General features: G+C 31.5%; 2 protein-coding genes across 2 annotated transcripts; both read right to left on the bottom strand.

The window, feature by feature from the left end:
- Nucleotides 1-495: 495 nt before the first annotated feature.
- Nucleotides 496-4,450, bottom strand: LOC109790013 (uncharacterized). Its single transcript, XM_020349098.3, has 2 exons — nt 1,281-4,450; nt 496-1,134 (listed from the first exon to the last, which is right to left on the bottom strand). Exons 1-2 carry the CDS (start codon nt 3,937-3,939, stop codon nt 722-724), a joined length of 3,072 nt encoding a protein of 1,023 aa, XP_020204687.1. The 5' UTR covers nt 3,940-4,450; the 3' UTR covers nt 496-721.
- A 7,957-nt stretch (nt 4,451-12,407) lies between these two features.
- LOC145955214 (serine/threonine-protein phosphatase 7 long form homolog) lies at nt 12,408-14,116 on the bottom strand. The gene is made up of 6 exons (XM_083069927.1): nt 13,702-14,116; nt 13,185-13,611; nt 13,016-13,100; nt 12,853-12,927; nt 12,683-12,761; nt 12,408-12,592 (listed from the first exon to the last, which is right to left on the bottom strand). The coding sequence occupies exons 1-6, from the start codon at nt 14,114-14,116 to the stop codon at nt 12,408-12,410; spliced, it is 1,266 nt and encodes a 421-aa protein (XP_082926053.1).
- Between the last annotated feature and the right edge of the window lie 3,645 nt (nt 14,117-17,761).

Genomic DNA, 17,761 nt, shown 5'->3' with positions numbered 1-17,761 from the left:
ATTTAAAATCATCTTATCATATCCTTTCATTAAGAATGTCATATGAATAAAAAAAATATTCTTCTAAAAAAAATTCAAATAAAAGGATGACTAATAAGCAAGGAAAAAATTAAAATTAAAAAAGGTTATTTTTCGTTTTGATATCCTATTATTTTTATTTTAAATTAAAATAATGATTGTTAAGATATAACAAGTTATAAAATACACATATTTTAATGATTAAGAGATCTTTCAAATGATAATAAAAAATTTAAATTAAAGTAATAATTTTTATAAACTCTTAATTTCAGGTATTACAATTTACTTGATAATAATGGAATTAAAATCAACAATTGTTGCCATGTGATATTAACATGTATATTTTCTTTAATTTCTTACTAATAATTTTTCAAATTAAATTTTTTTTCAGTAATTACATAATTTACCCCTACATGGCATGGGTAGATACACTAGTTATTATTAATTTTACACCGTGTATCAATTAAAAACCACCGATAATCTAATTTAAAATAACTATTATAAGAATCATGATACATGTTATCGGATTACATAATCGTACTATAAGTGGATAGCTTATTTTTTTTCTTGTTTATATTATACATAAACATACTCTTTGTTCATATTTCAACCCAGACGTTTTTTCAAGTTGTGCACCATTTGTCAAACATGGCTTCAAAGGACCATAGAGTGGCAAGTGCCAACCACATCTCTCGCATACATTTCACTTTCCTGAAACGTGGACGTAACGCTTGGTATCTCCAGTAGGAGCCTCATAAGACTGTTTCAAAAGAGAGTCTCTGGCAGCTTTTAGTTGGCGAACAGCATCTCTAATGTCAATGCGTTCACCTGGATTCCCTGCAGTGCAAGATATGGCAACTCCTACAATTGCATCCACAAAGTAGAATTGTAAATTTGGTCCCTCAGAAGGGTCACCATGGAAAATGAGGGACAGCAACTGAGGGTCAATCACTTGCACTGTCTTGTCCTTCAATCCTGATTGCACCCATTTTCTAATGCTTAGGCCTCCTGTGAAGGACTCATCTGTTGGGCTTTTCCCAGAGAAGAGCTCTAGTAACACTATACCAAAACTATATACATCACCAGCTGCAGATGCTTTCTCTCCCCATCCATATTCTGTGTTAGACAAGTAACAATGCCAAATATTTGTCATGTTTAACAATTTTTAATAAAAGATTCATAAAAGGACATGAGTGGAGAAACAAATTGGCATATGCATTAACATGGCAAGTTTTGTTTAATTAAAGAGGAAGGATGCAAACCTGGAGGTATGTAACCGATTGAGCCCCTAAGGACATGAGTGGAGCTTATGGAAACTTGATTAGTTGATCTTTGAATCAGCAACCTAGCTAATCCAAAGTCTCCAACTTTTGCTGTCATGTCCTCACCCAATAGAATGTTGGTAGGCTTCAAATCACAGTGCACAACTGGGATTTCACTATCATTGTGCAGGTAATCCAATGCACAAGCAACATCAATAGCTATGTTCAGTCTCTCCATAAGGTTCAACCCATTGCCGTTTGCATGCTTCCTCCTCCCCTTAATCCAATCTTCCAAGCTACCATTACACAGGTACTCATACACCAGAGCCAGAAAATCATTGTTTTTGAAGTCAACACTAGAGCATGATGTGATCAGCTTAACCAGATTTCTATGCCTTGAGTTCTTCATGGTCTCACATTCTGCAAAGAAACTCTTTAAAGAGCCAGTTCTTAGGGTGTCAAGAACTTTCACTGCAACAGTAGTTCCATGACTTAGATGGCCTTTATAAACTGAGCCAAAGCTACCAACTCCTATTAAGTTTTCCTGGCTGAACTCCTCGGTCGCCACACGGAGCTCATCATAAGAGATCATTGGTGCTTGAGGTTTCAGCTGTTCAGATACGGCTGCTGCCGCTGTTACCTTCACCCTTTTGTTCTTTATATACAGTAGTAGGCCAATTGTGAGACACAGTATTAATGTTACCACGATGGCTACGATGATGTAAAGTCTTACATTTCTTCCATGGCCATGAGGCATGCATGGGACACGCAAGCAGAGTTTTCTATTGCCTTCTAAATGGACAGCAGAGACATTTTGGAAAATTCCACCACTAGGAATGGCTCCTTCTAAATCATTGTACGAGAGGTTTATGAGCTTAAGGACATGTAGATTTTGAAGTTCAATAGGAATGGTTCCAGAGAGTTGGTTGGAGGACAGGTCCAGAGTTTCCAAGCCTTTAACATCTCCAAGAGCCTTTGGAATGGGACCTGAAAGCTGATTCCGGGCCAATAACATTTTTTCTAAGCTGAGACAATTGCTGAATGAGCTGGGGATGCCACCGTACAATTGATTGCTAGAAAAGTCAATGGTGGCAACACTAATCATTCTCCCAACTTGAGGTATTGGTCCACTCAAAAAGTTCATAGACAAGTTCAAAACCTTGCTCAAAGTTGGGAGATTGAGGATTTCCACAGGTATGCTGCCATTGAGTTTGTTGCTTGATAAGTCCATGTAAAGCAGGTTTTGCAACTTCCCAAAACTGGTAGGTATTGTCCCCACAAGTTTGTTTCTTGACAAATCAATCTGGTTTAAATTCAGGAGATTACCAAGGGAGTTTGGTATACCACCTGATATCTCATTTCCAGCCACAGATAGCTCTTGTAGTTTCTCTAACTGGCTTAACTCTGGTGGGATTTCTCCAGAGATTGAATTGTAGCTCAAGTTTAACAACTTCAAGCCACTTAGATGACCAATGGAGGAGGGTATGCTTCCATTGAAACGATTCCCTCCCATGAATAATATTGAGAGATCCTTGGAAAGATTGCCAATGGTTTCTGGAATTACACCTTCAAGCATATTGCCATCAATTGCCAGAAAGTTCAGGAGAGTGCTGTTTGTCAAAGAAGTAATGAAGTCTAGACCTCTCACACCTGAACTCACTATCCTGTTATAGCCAATATTATACATGCGAAGAAATGGGAGATTTCCCAAACCAGGTGGCACTGTTCCTTCCAAATGGTTGGATGCCATGCGAATGACCCGAATGTTGGTGAGGTTGTGCAATGACCCTGGAATTCTACCTGTGAATTTATTGAAGCAGAAATTGAACACCAGGAGTTTAGGAAGCTTGTGACCAACATCCTGAGGAATCTGACCCCACAAAGAGTTTGCAGCTAAGGCCAAGTTGACAAGGGAAGATAAGTTGTATATAGAAGGTGGAACAGTCCCAGTGAGATTGTTGAGAGTAAGATCAAGCTCAATCAAGTCATGGAGCCTACCCAAGTCACTGGGGATCCAACCAGTGAGAGAGTTGGTGCCAAAGCTGATATTTTTGAGAGAAGAAATGTTTCCTAGAGATGCAGGAATTGCACCATAGAGACTGTTCCTTCCCAGTTTTAAAACCTCAAGCTTTTTCAAGGTGCTGATGTCATCAGGAATCATGCTGAGAATCCTGTTTGATGATAAATCAAGAAGCTGGAGGTCATTCAAGTGGGAGATGTTTGAAGGAAGCTTTCCTTCAAACATGTTAGAGCTCATGTTTAAAACTCTCAGGCTCAATAGGTTGCCAATTTGGTCAGGAATCTCTCCAGTGAGTCGGTTATTCTGCAACTGAAGTGTTTGAAGAGAGGAGAGGTTGCCAATATAAGGGCTTAAGTGGCCTGAGAGACCCAAGCCTGAAAGGTCCAGGCCTGTTACTCTTTGGCCAAGCCTGTCACACAGGACACCAGTCCAATTGCAAGGGGAAGAGTTATGGTTCCAAGAAGATAAGGTGTTGAGAGTCTCATTACTGAGTTGAGACTTGAATGAGATCAATGCTTCTGCGTCTGTGGTTATGCTTAAAGTGGCTGATGATACACCAACCAGAAGGTTGTGTAACTGAAGAGGGAGGAGAATGAGTAATAAGGCATAATGAACAAGTATTTGAGAAGACAAAGCCATACTTGGCAACTTGCTACTTTGGTTTGTTGATGGTATTAATGTCTAAGATGTGTATTTATAATGCTCCAACTGCAACTGCAGCAGCACATGCAATGTCACGCTACTACGCGGAAGTTTAAATATTTTCCTTTTAATATTATAATTGTTAAATTTTGGTTAATTACTGAAAAGTTACCCGTTAAACACTGCAATTAATCTCTTTTAAAAATTTAATAGATACTTGATAGATAAATACAGTATCTCCCTACTTAATTTTTTCATTTACTAAGAGAGATCTAGAAATTTTAGATAGTGTCGATAATACTTATTCATATATTTGTAATATAAAATTCATTATATATAACTTTTAAAATATAAATATATATCATAATTATTTTTTACAAATTTTTATATTTACGATTACTATTAAAAATAAAAATAAATTAGGTCAGATTATATTATATTATAATTTAGTAAGTTTGAACCTAATTTTCTTTAAAAATACATATCCTAAATATGACTTATTTATCTGTCATAGACATTTTTTTAAATATTTAATTAGAATTACAATCTTAAAAACCTACTTTATAATAATGTAACATTAATAAGAATATAAAAATAAATATATTAAATTTTATAAAAATCAAATTTAATTTATTTAAGGTATAAACATGTTTTTAATATTTAATATAAATTTTTAGATGATAATTCATTTTAAAATATATTTTATAATAAAATTTTAATAGAACATAAATCTTCCAATATTTTCTATTTTAATTTTTTTAATCAACGTATACAATAAATAGAAAGTATAAAGATAAATATGTATGTTGCAAATTTTATTTTATAAAAAATTAATTTTTTAATATATTACATTATATATATCATAATTAAACCTTTTTTTTTTAAAATGATTAATTATTGAGGAGTATTATTTATCACATATGAAAATTAATTTTCTTCGCATGTTTGACAGATATTAAATAAATGAATATCTCCTCCAAATTTATATATTATAAATACAATAATTTAAACATATATATTTATTTTATTAGAATATAACTTTTATTTTTTAAAATAAATCATTTTTGGATAAAAAAATATGTATGTATCAAATGACCCCACTATAGCCCATGTACATTCATCAATGCATCCACTCAAGAGATAGATTCCTCTATCAATGTAACACAAGCCATGTGAAGTTCTTCCATTGAAAGAGTCAAAGTGGTTAACATCCATGATTGGATATTTTGAAGGCTACTTTTCCAAACCTATCCATGGAAGCTTTTAGCAATTCATCCTTACCTTTCTTGACATTGATAAGGACAGTCGAGATCATAACATGAGGTCTGTTGATACCAAGTACTATAGAAAACTAGGAAACTAATACTCAAAAGTAGTTAACCGAACGGGGTGGAAGACAAGTGAATCACCTCAAGGTTGTTCCCTTCAAAGAGGTTTAGAACAATCGACACATGACAACATTTGTATTGATGAGCATGTTAAGTTAAGAAATATATAAGTTAATATGATCATAGGAATCAGAGATCCCATCATATACTTTTCCAACCCCAAGTTCTTCCATCCTTTTGGAAGGGGGAAACTCCATGATGTCATCAGTGTCAATGTCTCTATTTGCCAAGACTCAACGCTAAAACGTTGATCTATTAAGATATTTGGGTAAGTCGAACTCCTCCAGAATGTGGCACCTAGGTTAACAACATACTTGAAAGGAAAATGGAATCCCTCGTGGAATAAGAAAGTTCGACAGCCAAGTGGAGTCAATATAGTATTTTTGTGTTTGTTTGTAATTGTTCAATTAACTGTCACAACTCAGAATTCTACTTGGAAAGTAGTCTCCTCCTCATGCCTTTAGCTTGGTTCTTTTCACTATTGCAGTTCCCATTGCAAATGTGTTAACAGTCGAGTGTTATAAATTGTCTTGTGGTTCTTGTTATGGATGGCAAGTAAATCCAATCTCATGGGTAATGCTAGAACCCACCTTTTAACAAGAAATATCTAATTTGAATGCGTAAGGAGACGGGATAGGTAAATACATACTCGCGTCGTATCTATACTTGTACTCACTTTAAATTTTTAAATAGTTAATTTATTTAGAATTTACTTAATATTTATGTAATTCATACTCTATTTTTAATTTATCTCAAATAAACCTTAATTTGTAACGATCCGTCATAATTCTTACACTAAAAAACGGCACAACTAACATAAAATCATATACTAGCATAAGTACAATATCACACACAATGATCCTACATATGTATATATATATATACACAACTAAGTTTTCAGTCAAACAATTATAATTATCTACACAAAATCCACCACCAATAGGTAGTCAACAAAACCATCAAACTCCTACGCCATTGTACAACCTCCATTGCAATACTCCAGCCCTATCCTTGACATGTTCTCATATCACGTATGATTATCGGTAGTCAAAATCACATGAAAACAAACAATGTTAAGGGTTATATTTTAATCCTCTCATCTCTCATAATAAATTCTCTCTCACTTGATATGCTCCCTATATATATATATATATATATATATATATAAACACACACAACCTAGGAACATCACTTCATCATCTCATCTTTGACAACACAACAACAAAGCCTCACAACATACAATACAAATCAACATAAGCCAACTTTGAATGAACACAACAATACATTTCATCACAATTCAACACAACATATCAAGAACACAATCATCTCAACACATTATATCTTCAACATAGCAACTATATGCTTATTAAAAAGGTCATAGTTGGAGTTCTAGACCTCCTTTTTAGGTGATTCCAACGTCATTTACTAACATCCAATGTTACAACTTTTATAAAGATAACAAAGTATAATTTGGAAAGCACCAAACCGCTCAACATTTCCCAAAGTGCTTAGCGCTTTGAAAAGCACCAAGTTATTTCCAAACGGCTTAGCCCTTTACCTCTAGAGATCCCCCTTGTCACGCGGCCCCCAAAGCGCTCAATCATTTCCAAATGGCTCAGCCCTTTCAAAAACGTTTAGCTATTTCCAAATGGCTCAGCCCTTCGCCTCCAGAAATCCCCCTTGTCATGTGGCTCCCAAAGCCTTTTATCGTTTCCAAACAACCTCCAGAGATCCCTCTTATCACGCAACCCCCAAAGCATTTATCCGTTTCCAAACAGCTTAGTCCTTTAGTGACAGAGGACATCCTTATTCTTCACCATTTTTTGACCTCTACACCCGAAACTTAAGAAAACTCAACATGCAATGGAAGAAATAGAACTAATGTACCAAAAATAGCTCAATTCAAGTCACAGAAACAACATGCAACCATGAATTTTCCCTAAGATTATCAATTCACCTCACATGTATCAAGAACCTTAAAACTCAATACACACATGCAAGCAACTCCAATCCATCCTCTAAAATTACAATTTTCACAAACCCTACTAACTTTAAGTCCTAAATTCCTTCAATACCCAACCAAATTCAACAAAACCCAAAGTCTATAGCTTTCCTTAACTCAATTCTGAGGTGGAGAAGAAGAAGAAGGACTTCGGGTTGCTTCGAGGTGGAAGAAGAGGAAAAGGAGGAAATGAGCTCCGAGCTCCAAGTATTAGAGATCTTCCTAAAGAATTTGAGAAAAAGAAAGAGTTCCCTCTTAAGTCAAGATCTCACATAATTTATCTAATTTTGTAATTGTTATTTTATGTTATAATTCTTATTTTTTTTTGGTAAAAAATATTATTTACTTAATTTTTGTACGAATATGAGACGGGTATAAATATATCTAATACTCAATGGGTATGAAGATGGGGACACAAATTTCATACTTGTCAAGTATGGAGACGAAGATTGGTATATGATACATGAACAGAGGCAAGGACAATGACAGGGATAAAGAAACTTGTACCTGCTCTGTCCCATTGTCATCTCCGATGATTCTCCTATTACAACAAAACTTTGATGTTAAAATGAACCAGTAATCAAAGCATTCAAGTGTTACCTATAAAGTTACATACCTTATGAAGATAAAATATAAGTATATATAGATGAAAGAATGTTACCATTAAAGATTTGATCCAAAATATTTTATTATCATATAATAATTAAACATTATTTTTTATTATGATTGTGGTGGGAAATGTCCGATAAGCTAGATACTGGCTAAACGACCATTATAGTGTAGTTTTACAAACAAAATACCAAAATGGGGCTGTTTTGAAACATTTTACACCTTTGGGGTAGTTTTCATGGGTGTCACTATGGGCCATAGCGACACCCATGACACGTGACTTTTTTTTTTTTGGCTTGGTTGGGTTGGACCACTGTCGCTATAGGATGAAGCACCACACCTGATGGGCTAAAAAAAATTATATAGCCCATAGTGACACTAAGCAAAGAAAAAAAAAAACGAAATTAATAATAATGTAGAATAAATATAATAAACTGAAAGTTATTATTATATAATTATAAAAAGAAAACAAATTTTTATAAAAAAGTAATTTTAAATAAATAATATGTATTTTTTTAAATTGACGCTATGGTCCATAGCGTCCCAATTTTTTTTTTTATTCGTTTTTAAATAATTTTTTCATTATATTTACTTCTTTTTTCAAATTTACATTATTTATTATTTGAATTATTTTATTCCCTTTTATCTGTTAATTTTTTTATAAATTTGTAAACAATTTTTGTATTTATAAAATAATATATATATTTTCCTTAACTGGCGCTATGGGCCACAGCGCCTGAGTGGAGCTGTGGCCCATAGCGCCCCAAATTTTAATTTTTTTTTTCGTTTTTGAATTATTTTTTTACATTATATTACTTATTTTTTCAAATTTACATTTTATATTATATGAATTAATTTTTTCCCTTTTATCTGTTGATTTTTGATAAATTTGTAAACAATTTTTGTATTTATAAAATAATATATATATTTTCCTTAACTGGCGCTATGGGCCACAGCGCCTGAGTGGAGCTGTGGCCCATAGCGCCCCAAATTTTAATATTTTTTTTTTCGTTTAGGAATTATTTTTTTACATTATATTACTTTTTTTTTTGAAATTTACATTTTATATTAAATGAATTTTTATTTTCCCTTTTATCTGTTAATTTTTGATAAATTTGTAAATAATTTTTGTATTTATAAAATAATATATATATTTTCCTTAACTGGCGCTATGGGCCACAACGCCTGAGTGGAGCTGTGGCCCATAGCGCCCCAAATTTTAATTTTTTTTTTTCGTTTATGAATTATTTTTTTACATTATATTACTTATTTTTTGAAATTTACATTTTATATTATATGAATTTTTATTTTCCCTTTTATCTGTTAATTTTTTTATAAATTTGTAAATAATTTTTGTATTTATAAAATAATATATATATTTTTTAACTGGAGCTATGGCCCATAGCGACTTGAAATTTTTTAAATTTTTATTAAATAATTTATGCAGATGTCGCTATAGGTGATGGAGACTCTTGTAGTATATATACCCCCCTCCCATTCTATTTAATCACATCGAAATCTCTACTTCATTTGTTGTTTTTGTTACTGTATTTGTTATTTATCCACTAAATCAGTCTGGTTGGTTCTTTGCTCCTGTTAAGTTGAGTTTTAAAATGTTATTTATGATTGAAATATTTTGTAGTTTAAATAAGTTGTATGTATTTGTACTAATATTTTAATTTTTCTGCAGATATTATGGATCAAATTATCGCTTATATTTACACTGGAAGGATGTATGACAGTCCAGAATGTGGTGTAACATTTGAGGGACCAAAAAAAGAGATGTATATTAAACGAGGTTTAACTTTGGATATATTAAAGAGAAGGATTCACAACAAATTTCATTTTAAGTCAAATCAAGTTATATTATCTGTAACTTACAGATTTGTTGTTTCACAGCATGGTGAGAGCAGATATTCTTCATTGGAATTGAGTGACGATGATGATGTACAATGCATGATAGAAGCTTTTATGAGTCAGAATGTGATGCCAATAATGGAATTACATGCTGAAATAGGTAACTTAGAATCTTCAACAATTTCGTTAGAAAATTTGTCAATTCAACGATCACCGGTGATGACAAGAGACGAAGATGAAGATGACGAAGATGATGAAGACTATCATGTTTCATTGTCATATGAAAGCAATGATGAATCAAATGAAGATGAAATCGATAATTGTGAAGTATCTGATAGTGACGTGGAGTCAGATGCTATTGTTGAAAGTCCAATGGTTGAACCAATTTCAATGTATCCATCTACTGAAGGTAACATTTGAAAATTAAATTTGTCAACAATTTGTGTTATTTGTTTAAAAAAATTTGTTTAAATTAGGTGGAAGTGAATTTTGGGGTAATTTACCTCACTATACTAATATCAATTGGAGTCATCCCGATGAAGAAGAAATCCCAGGGATGGATGTGGCTAATAATTGGTCTATTGGCGAAGATTTATATGTTAGATTGGAGTTTGAGAATAAAGATGCAGTAAAAAATGCAGTAAAGCAAAATGCAATGAGAATGCATCAGAGTTTTTATGTAGTTGAATCGAAAACGACAAAGTGGGTTGTTAGATGTCCAAATGCGCATGATGGATGTCCATGGTACATGAGAGCTATTGAGTCAAAGAAATCTGACAAGTGGAAAGTGACTCAATGGGGTGGACGTCATACATGTTTGAACATGTCTTTGTCACAAGATCATAATAAGTTGGATTCTGAGCTAATTGCATCATTTATACAAGGTAAGTTCTGCAACTGCAACTTATAATATTATATTAATAATAATTTATATCACTGATTTTGAATATTTAATATGTAGGAATGGTTAACCAAGATCCAGCAATCAAGATTAGCCTTATCCAAGAAAGAATAACATCTCAAACTGGGTTTAAGATATTATATAGGAAGGCTTGGATGGCTAAACAAAAAGCAATTGTTAAAATATTTGGTGATTGGGAAGAATCTTATGCTTTTTTACCCCGGTGGCTTAAATACATGAAGGAAATTGCGCCTGGATCTTTTTATGATCTGTGTCATGATGAGTTTTTCGTTGGTAATCGTTGTCACCGTGGTTATCGTCAGTTTCACAGGTTATTTTGGACATTCAAGCCGTGTTGTGATGCATTTGATTATTGTAAACCCCTGATACAAGTTGATGGCACTCATCTGTATGGGAAGTATCGAGGCACACTACTTATTGCCACAACACAGGATGGTAATAACAATGTTCTTCCTCTGGCATTTGCTGTGGTGGAAGGAGAAACATTACTTGCGTGGTCGTGGTTTTTGGCTCATTTGCGGCTACATGTTACAAATAAACAAGGAATATGCTTAATTTCTGATCGACATCGTAGCATTAAATCGGCCATTGACAACGAGGCACTTGGTTGGAGACCGCCAAATGCATATCACAAGTACTGCATTAGGCACATTGCAAGTAATTTTAATACTCGATTCAAGGATGGCAAGCTAAAACAACAACTTGTGAAGTTAGGTAAGGAAAATTATTTTAAAATTATTCGTAATTTCATTATTCTAATTGTGCATCATTCATAATTTGTATGCAGGGTATACACCATGTAAACACATTTTTGATCGTAATCTGGAAAAGTTTTGTCAATCTAGCCCTGATGTTCAAAGGTGGATAGGAGGAGTATCAAAAGAAAAATGGAGCATGGCATACGATGCAGATGGTCGGAGATACGGTCACATGACAACAAATTTGTCTGAATGTGTTAATAAAGTTTTAAAGGACTGTAGAAATCTGCCTATCACTGCATTAGTGCGATCGACTTATACGAGGTGCGCTGAGTATTTCAGTACTCGTGGTAGTCGTGCTTTATCTGAAGTTTCATCAGGGAAAGTTTTCGTTTCTAAATTGGTTGAGGCTTTGCAAAAAAATCAAGAAGAGGCTTGTTCCCACCAAGTTTGTAGATATGACATTCAAGCTTCAAAATTTGAGGTTAAAGAGGCATTTGATCCAGTAAGACAAACAGGGGGAAAGAAATGGGTAGTTAATCTAAACGAACGATACTGTCAATGCGGAAAGTTTACAGCATTTCACTATCCTTGTTCTCATGTTATAGCTGCATGTGGTGTCGTTAGCATTGATTACTACCAGTTTATAGATCCAGTTTATACAACTGATTATGTTTTAAGAGCCTATTCTGGTCTTTGGGAACCAATCGGAAATGAAGACTTAATCCCTCCAAGTGATGAGGACTGGATACTTGTCCCAGATCCAACATCTGTGCGTGGGAAAGGCCGACCAAAATCAACCAGAATTAGAAACGAAATGGACTGGGTTGAAAGCTCAATGCGACGACAAAAATGTGGTATATGTAAACAAGAAGGTCACAACAGGCGCAATTGTCCGAGAATATGTAACCGTGATGAATAGTGTTTAATTTTTTTTCGATGATTACAATTTTTTAAAGTTAATCAAATAGTTTATAAATATACAATGTCTAATCATCATCCTCCTCATCCTCCTCATCTTCCTCCTCATGATGACCAACACCTCTAATAGTACCAGGAGTGAGAATGCATCGTCGTCGTCTTTCTCTTGCCGCCCTTTGAGGATTTCTACGAACATGTCGCTTCGATGGTGGATGACTAGCCTCAGCTGAAATCTGTGGTCGCAAATCAACCCCTGTAACATCAAATTTAAAATACAAATTTAAATTATTAATAATAAATAAAAGAATAAAATAATAGACAAATTAATTAAATTTTATATTACCTGATGTATAAGCATGAGTGATATAAGCATCATCATATGGAATATGATATGGGGCTTGCTGACTATGTTGCGTGTCATCCTGTGGCCCACTTGGTTGTGGAGTTGCAAAAGGAGATTACCCTGTCCGGCTGATGCCATTCACAAATACACAGACAAAGTAAGGGGATTACAGAACCCCAAATCTGCATCCCCTGTGTGCAGTCAGCGGGCATCTGTTCAACAGGGGGATATGGCTGCCAAATTATCTGTAAAATAAAGTTTTTAATTAGAAAATTAAAATACAATAAATATTTATAAAGTTTTTTTTTTAAGTACAAAACGTTAATTACTTACCGATTTCCTAGTAGTACGATCAAAGTATTTGCGATAATATTTTATATCATCGCTCATACTTATTTTGGCCCCTGTGTTTGACCACCTGAAAAAACATATTGTAAATAATTAAATAATGTTTTAATAAATGATTAATTGTCAAAATACAAAGTTCCAAATTTGCTCGTACCTTAAACCAATTGGACTGGCTGGAGGAATAGGTGGAAATGGTGAAGACATAATGGTTGGGAATCGTTCCCATGCCCATAACTGTAATAAAAGAGTAAATCCACCACAGGTTGGGGTTTTGTAATCGGTAGAGGTGCATAAATTCCGATACAAATATCCAAGCACAGCTGCACCCCATGCATAACTCCTAATAATGTCAAAATCGCGCAAAAACAGCAACCATCGTAAGGACACATACGCTGAAGATCTATCGGGAACAAGCACTCCTCCTAGATAACGTAATATCCAGGCTCTAGCATAACGAGCCAAGACATGTACATCATCTATGTCATCAGCAATGTCCCCAAAGATTGCTGCCAACCAAGATAGCCTAACGCGATGTCCTTTTATTTCAGACTGTGGTGGAACAACCCCTAACAGCTCCTCAGCTGCATAAAATCAAACCACAAAATTAACTATTATTAGTATTAACAATATACTATAAATTTACGAATAATTTAAAGTCAACTTATAATTACCTAATTCCAATATATTTGGATCGCCTCGAGATACTATCGGTTCACCGTCAACCGGAAGACCAACAAGCATGCCAACGTCTTGAAGAGTAATTGTGCACTCTCTGAAAGGCATGTGAAATGTATGTGTCTCTGGTCTCCATCGCTCTACCAAAGCCGTTAGCAAACCAGGACTAACTTTGATATAATTCAGACGTGCTATCCATCCGAAACCAGCTTCATCTAGCAACGGAATTATTTGTTGTGGAACTCCTGCAATTCCACTGCGCGACGGAGCAGCACGTCGTGCTACTAGTCTCCTGTCTTCATCTCTATTCCAAACATGCTGTGACACATGCATATTTTGCAACGATAATAAATCGTCGACTGGTCCACATGTCACACACATGCCCGTAGAAGATGATGATGATGATGCCATCTATAACAAAATGTAATAAAATGAATTGTTTTAAAACATATAATTTATTTTGAAAATTTCATTGACATTATTATACCAAAATAATAAATAATAACATACTAACATCATATATAATTTTCAAATAAATAACAATAATTAATCAATTAAATAAATAATTTGATAAAACCTATACCGACTACTTAATTTTAAAAGAAAAACAAATATTCAAACTGAAAATAATAAATACCTGGTAATATTTGAGATGAGGAAATCCACCAATAAATTCAAATTAACTAACAATAATCTGAAAAAAATAAATAAGATAACATAAAAAACGTATCTTCAAAAAGGTTCTTAAAGCAATTTAAAATATAAATAAACTTATTTTCTAATTAAATAAAATTAAAACAGAATTAAATTAAATAAATTAAAAAAATTTAAAAAACTTTTTTCTAATTAAATAAAATTAAAACAGAATTAAATGAAATAAATTCAAATTTTAAATAAACTTATTTTTTAATTAAATAAAATTAAAACAGAATTAAAATAAATAAATTCAATATTTAAGCAGAAATAAATTAAACGTATTTCAAATATAAATAATTTTTTTTTAATTAACATAAATAACACATAATTAAATTAAATCAATTTAGAATTTATATAAATTTAATGACACAGAAATAAATTAAATCATTTATAAATTTGTAATTATTTATTTTTTTAATAAACATAAATTACACAGAAATAAATTATATCAATTTATAATTTCAATATAATTATTTACGAAAAAAATTTAAATTAAGCAGAAATAAATTAAAGGTATTTCAAATATAAATAAATTTTGTTTTTAATTAACATAAATAAAACAGAATTAAATTAAATCAATTTAAAATTTATATAAATTGAATGACACAGAAATAAATTAAATCGTTTTTAAATTATTTGTTACAATTTATTACTTATTTTTTAAAATTAACATTTTTTAAAATTTCAATCCTTTTTTTTCCCTTTTATTCGTAATTTTTTTTCAAATTTCTATATAAATTTGATATTTAAAAAATATTTGCTATATTTTTCTTGTTGGCACTATGGGCCATAGCGCCTGAGTGGAGCTATGGGCCATAGCGCCCCAAAGTTTTTTATTTTTTTTTGGTTTTTAAATTATTGTTTTTATTATATTACTTATTTTGTAAATTAATTTAAAAATAAATAATTTTTGAAATTTAAATAAATTATTTAAAATGATACAGGATTTCGTCACTTCACAAACAGAAAATATTAAACTCATAATTACTTTATTACACAGAATTAAATTATAAAATCTAAAATTTAAATAAAATCTGTTTTTTAAATATTTTATTTAAGATGATATAGCCCATAGCGACTTTAAAAAAAATTACCCAAAAAAATAGAAAAATAACAAATTAAATTACAATAACTAAAAAAATAAAAAACTAAATAAATAACAAATTAAAATACAATAACTAAATAAATAAATACAAATAATTAAATTACAGAAAATAATCAAAAACAAAATACCTCTGGAGATCTACGAAAATCCAAAAAAACAAAATTAACCTGCAATAATAAATATAATATATATACGTTACAAAATATTTATAAAAAAAATAAACTATAATTAAATTAAAAAACGAAAAAAAATGCTCACCTTAACCAAGTTGGAGGAGCCTCTCGCGGTGGGGTGAAACAAAGAAGTAGGGACCAAAGGTAAAAACTGGTATATATAAAGAGGTTTTTTTATTCATTTTTTACTGTTTAATGCCACGTGTCAAATTACTATTGGTTGAAATCGCGGTAATTTCACACGTGGCAACTGGGTAATTAAATTTTCTAACTGCCAACCAAACCGCTATGGGCCATAGCGCCTGTGAGGCGCTATGGGCCCTAGCGGCCCACTTTTCAATTTTTTTTTTCGTTTTTTAATTATTTCTCACATTATATTACTTCAGTTTTAAAATTTATTTTTTTAAATTTTCAATTATTATTTTACCTTTTATCAAAAAAATTTGTATAATTTATTTTAAAATTTTATATTTAAAAATATTAGATATATTTTTAACACAGACGTTGTGGCCCATAGCGCCTGAGTGGAGCTATGGGCCATAGCGCCCCAAATAATTTTTTTTTTTTCGTTTTTTAATTATTTTTTACATTTTATTACTTATTTTTTAAAATTAACATTTTTTTCTTATTTCAATCTTTTTTTCCCTTTTACCTGTTAGTTTTTTATAAATTTGTAAAAAAAATTTAAATTTTAAAAATATAAGATATATTTTAAAAATATTAGATATATTTTTAACGCAGGCGCTGTGGCCCATAGTGCCTGAGTGGAGCTATGGGCCATAGTGCCCCAAATAAATTTTTTTTTTGTTTTTTGATTATTTTTTACATTTTATTACTTATTTTTTAAAATTAACATTTTTTTCTTATTTCAATCTTTTTTTCCCTTTTACCTGTTAGTTTTTTTATAAATTTGTAAAAAAAATTTAAATTTTAAAAATATAAGATATATTTTAAAAATATTAGATATATTTTTAACGCAGACGCTGTGGCCCATAGCGCCTGAGTGGAGCTATGGGCCATAGCGCCCCAAATAATTTTATTTTATTTTTCGTTTTTAGCCGATTTGAGTCGCTATAGGCTATAGCGATTCTTTGAAGGTCTCCACCAGCTACAGCGACTCTACCAATATGACGTTCATGGCTCATAGTCAGACCCAAAAATGCCACGTGTCATGGGTGTCACTATGGGCCATAGCGACACCCAATAAAAGAACCCCAAAAGTGTAAAATGTTTTAAAACAGCCCCATTTTGATAATAAATTTCTAATAGTACCCCACAATGGTCGTTTAGCCCTAGATACTTCTTAGTTTGACTGAACTATGTTCAATTAAAACGAACACTAATATTGAGGCCGAGAACCAATGAGATATCTGGTTTCGAGACTTTCCTGGTACATTAGGAATTAAAATGATGATTTTAATAAATATGGTTTTTTGCTTAATGTATACTTCTTCCGACATGAGGATATGGTCTAGTAGATTCACTGAAGTATCATTTTTCTAACACATTGAAGTAAGTCCCACGCTAACGCACTTCACAAGTCTACTGTGATTCGCTTATATTTAAAATGATATGTTAAAATTACTTTAAAAAGAAATTTTATTTTAAAAGTATAGTTATTTTAAAGTATAAATTATAAACACGAACTGCAATATATTGTGAAAATATTTTTAAAAACTTCTTTCCAATGAAAGAACTTATAAGAATTCATCTAACTACTTATTTAATTTATTATATTTATTTATAAACTAAATTCTTATATTTTAAAATAAATTATTAATAATTAAAATAATTTTGTATTATAATATAAATTATTTATTATATATCTAAAATATAATGTATATGTTTAAAATATTTATTTATTTAAAATTTAAATATAATTTATATATATTATTAGTATTTTAGCATTTATAATGCATAGGTTAAATATTTTTTATATACTAAATTTTATAATAAATAAAATATACAAATAAATATTATGTTTCAACTTATAAATTATATTTAAAATTTGTATAAATAAATACTCTTATATATATAAATTATATTTAAGATTTATGATAAGTAATTTATATTATAATAAAA

The sequence above is a fragment of the Cajanus cajan genome, chromosome 2, assembly GCF_000230855.2.
Source record: "Cajanus cajan strain Asha chromosome 2, NIPB_CcT2T_4, whole genome shotgun sequence".
Classification (NCBI taxonomy): Eukaryota; Viridiplantae; Streptophyta; class Magnoliopsida; order Fabales; family Fabaceae; genus Cajanus; species Cajanus cajan.
Note: the sequence above shows the minus strand (reverse complement) of the source record. Positions and strands in the feature narration are given on the sequence as shown.